Here is a 4,089-nt window from a genome sequence, read left to right as displayed (position 1 = left end):
AGTACACAACCCAACATATTAACATCAACAATCAAACTGAGACTGAAAACGACAAGTGCATTACATAAAGTGTGATTCTCTTACAAGATGATAAATCCGCACTATCATCCATACTAGTAGTAGTTTATTGGGACCCTATTTTATTTATTCTGCTGCTCGACCTTATACTCATCGAGATTAGCAGAGACACTAACGACTTGACGCTTAGCTTGACTCGCGACCGCTACGTCCCAGTGGCCTCCACCGCTCGCTGTGGGTTTTTTAAACATAAGGCCTCAGGTTATAAATAAAACCGTGACCATTTTCATGCATCGGACCAGGTGACTGGCACCTCGCCAATGTTGCTGTCGAGCCCAAGGGCATCCCACACGGCCTGAGAGGTGTCCACAATATTGTCCTTGCAGCCATGGTTGGAGTCGCACTCGTCCACCACTCGGGCCACAACGCTGCGCCCGTTTTGCTTGCTCGTGATGCGGATCGGCTTGTGGCATCGCCTCCCGCCGGCGTACCACCGTGTTGACAGCGCCACAATCAAGGTCTTGTCGCTATGGTACTTGCCGTCGCACTCTGACGGCCCTCCGCCGTCCTCGCCTTTCTCGAACCCATTCACTGTCATGATGCCAGGAGTGCCACCGCCGCCGCCTGGCGACGGGCAGTGGCCGGGCTTCTTGTGCTTGTGCAGCAGGCCTGGCACGGAGCCATCGTCCTCACCACTGCATGGGTCCGGCTTACCGTGGTGCCGTGCCATGGCACAGGATGACACCTCCAGGAAGATCACGAGCGTGGCCACGACTGCGACGAGCTTGGCGTTCGCCATGTTGCTAAGCCTTGTACTTGACTCGCCGTGGGAATGGGTACACTGGTACTGATCGAGTTGTAGTGCCTGGTTCTGGGAGTTCCTTTATATAGGCGAAGCTAGGCGGCTAGCTGCAAGCCAAGCTTGGAATATACCGTACTTAGCCACATGTGCGGATGTGCCCTTGTGTGGCTCCTGGTCTCTTGCGTGGTTCCGTGAAAGGTTCCTAACTAATTATACTTCTTAGGTGAGTACGAGGAATTTTTCGCTGAGTAAGATACTCTCTCGACCGGTATGGTCGATACAGGCGTAATTAAAATTGTTGCGTTGAAACATGCATGTAAGACAACTGAATTTGAGTAGAGATGGGCTCTTTTGGATTACATGTTATCGCGAATGTGTTACAGCGGTAATAACTGAAGAGAGAACAGGGCATGTCGCTCTTGCCAGAGAGATGGTATCAGTTTTTACCTCTCCAAGCAAGGAAGAATCCAAGATCCTAGCTGAGTAACCATGGAGCAGCAGATGTATTGTGGATGGATACAATGTACTTCTTTCTCGTAGAAATAACCATGCGTAGAAAGGTTCGGGCACCAGATCACTGTCCATCTTTTTAATGGGGTAAAACATCGAGGATGGATTATATGGATCTTGTAGGTACACCAATTGACCTGTAAAATTTCCTATCTAGATTTTAAAAAATCAGGATAACAATTTTCTTGTAAGCAGCAACATTTTTATTGCATTACCTTTCATTTAAAATTTAAAACTTCCAATATCTTTATGTTGAAACAGAAGGTTTGTTACCCCAGTTTGTACACTTACTAGGGGTACACAGCCAAATTATTACTCCCTCTGTTCCATTCTATAGTGCCTATAGTTTTTTGGCACGGAAATTAGTGCAAGAATATTTTTTACACAAGACCCACTAGGTGAACGATTTGAGATCAACGTAAAATTTGGAAAATCCATATCTTCCTAACTTACCATAACAAATTCCACAAATCTCTCTTGTTGATTTTTCATATATGTGCAGCCAAGTTCAATTAAGGAAAGTAAAACATTGCTGCCTAATTTTACGAAATCGTTGGGCCATGCATTAGGAATCTCAATTAATTGTTTTCAATTTTGTATGGATTTTTTCTCACGCATGTTGTGTGGGAGCTGAACGAGGAGGGGGTAATTAAAAAAAGACAAGCTACAACCTTATATTCTGAAACAATGCCAAAACTTTATAGACACTATAGAAAGGAACTGAGGGAGTACTGAAAAGAATAAAAGTGCGTGCGTCCCAAGTGAGCAACTTTTGGCGACAGGGGCTTATACAATTTAACAATCATGCTAGCTAAGAAAAAAAAACTCACACACAGGCCCGGTCGATCTAAGATCATCTCTCCATTTCAGCCATTGAAGAGCAAGTAGGCTTCTGTTAGCAACAAGGATATAACGGGAGCGTGATTGCAGCGGGACTTCACGTTTGGATCGCAATACCGCCGCCATGCCTCACGTTTCTGCCCCGACCTCAGCCGTGCCCCCTTCGCCATCGTCGTCGTATTCTCCTACCCCTCGCTGTAATCACCATCGAGTTCTCCTCTGACATCGACTTTGTCCCAGGCATGTGGTTAAGTGCTTAGATGAATTTTATCAAGTCAAAATACCATCAAAATGATAGTTTTTGTTGCTATTTCTTCATTGCATTAATATTTTGAGATCCTGTGAAAACAAGCATAAAAGTTGCGTGAAAGAGTAGTGAAATACAAAATTCATATTGCTACACAAGGATATTTATATGAAATAAAGAGTAAAAACACTCCAAAAATGTACTCATCATGCGACAAAAAAGCGCCGGGAGTTTTTCAGTCACCGCCCGCTTTATTTTGGCCCCTTATTTAGCCCTACTCTCACCATCCAAATCTAAATCCGCTATTTCCTCCCAAGCCGAGAACTTCCCCGTCCGAGATCCAAGGTGATGGCGGGAGCTTCTTCGCGGGCTATGACGAGGAGCTCCGTCGTGGCCGTCACCGGTGTGCCTTCTCCATCTTTACCGACCTCTGTTCTGTTGGATCTTCTTCCGGTCTCTGTAAGAAAGCTGAAACCCTGGATGTGGTAGATGTGTACGCAGGGTAAACGTGCGTAGATCAAACCGTACATGTGGCAGATTAATTTTGTAGATGGTGAATTTAGATTGTATGAAACCACTTTTACCCACCTTAGTGGATTTAGGAAGAGCTATAGATTGACCAGTTCCACAGTATAAGTGTTAATTCTACCTTAGGTCGTCATGCCCTCCACTCCGTCGAGCACAACCACTGTGGTGCTGCCTTCCACTCCATCCAGCTCACCAACCTCCACGATTACTCCTGCACCGCTCAATGTAAGCCTTCTATGCCATGATTACCATTTTTATGATGGCTTGCGTTGGTCAGTGAACCCTGCACAACTAAATGTCATGGTTCATTTGTCTTGTGTAGGTCATCCTGCCTTCTCACAATCTGATGAACAAGCCATCTAGGCATGGATGGAGCCTAAAATTAAAGGCGCTAGCTCATCCATCTCTCTTTCCACCCAAACTAAATATGGTGTGGGGAGCACCTCTATCATAGTTCGCCATGAACACGATTTGTGAACTAGTCAAGGGGGGTTCATTGTAGCCACGGATTCAAGGAACAATATCGCAAGAGTGTGTGCAATGATGTTTTTGACTTCACATGCGTATCAATCTCCCCTTCTCAGCTGTACGACCATATGAGGAAGTGGAGAGCTAGGTGTGCAATGGTGTGCAAGGTTAAGAAAGTCCCATGAGTGACATTTTGCAGCGATAGCTATGCCATCATGATGGACAAGGAGTGGCTGAAATCACACCTCATGGTGTGCTTTGCATATCGCTTCTTTATTGAGCATGTTCATTTTATTTTGATGAACTCAACTAACATATTGTCTTCTCATTCTTACCAATCCCAGAAGCACCAGGATTTGTTGAACATGCGCATTACCAACTACCAGCAGATGAAGTCAATTTTCGATCAATCCCACGTGAGTGGCTCAGACACCTTCTCTCCGCACAACCTCATGTTAGCAATCAATTACCTTGCGGACAACAAGGCTGATGGCACGGACTTTGCTACCATGATTGGCCCGAGAGGAGGACCGGTCTTAGGACATGGATGCGCGAGCACCACTGTTAGTGTTGTTACTACTTTTCTGTTGTGTCCCACCTAATATCCATTCCACTAGGTAGGATCTGATGAAATCTTCATACCTGGACTGTAATATTTTGGGAGGTGGTATATATA

The 4,089-nt window shown here is 45.3% G+C and overlaps 1 protein-coding gene across 1 annotated transcript; it reads right to left on the bottom strand.

The window, feature by feature from the left end:
* Nucleotides 1-304: 304 nt before the first annotated feature.
* On the bottom strand, nt 305-817 carry LOC124647181 (putative ripening-related protein 6). Its single transcript, XM_047187154.1, has one exon. It carries the CDS (start codon nt 815-817, stop codon nt 305-307), a length of 513 nt encoding a protein of 170 aa, XP_047043110.1.
* Between the last annotated feature and the right edge of the window lie 3,272 nt (nt 818-4,089).

The sequence above is a fragment of the Lolium rigidum genome, chromosome 4 (assembly GCF_022539505.1).
Source record: "Lolium rigidum isolate FL_2022 chromosome 4, APGP_CSIRO_Lrig_0.1, whole genome shotgun sequence".
Lineage (NCBI taxonomy): Eukaryota > Viridiplantae > Streptophyta > Magnoliopsida > Poales > Poaceae > Lolium > Lolium rigidum.
The sequence above is the reverse complement of the archived record's forward strand: the minus strand, read 5'-3'. Positions and strand labels throughout refer to the sequence as shown.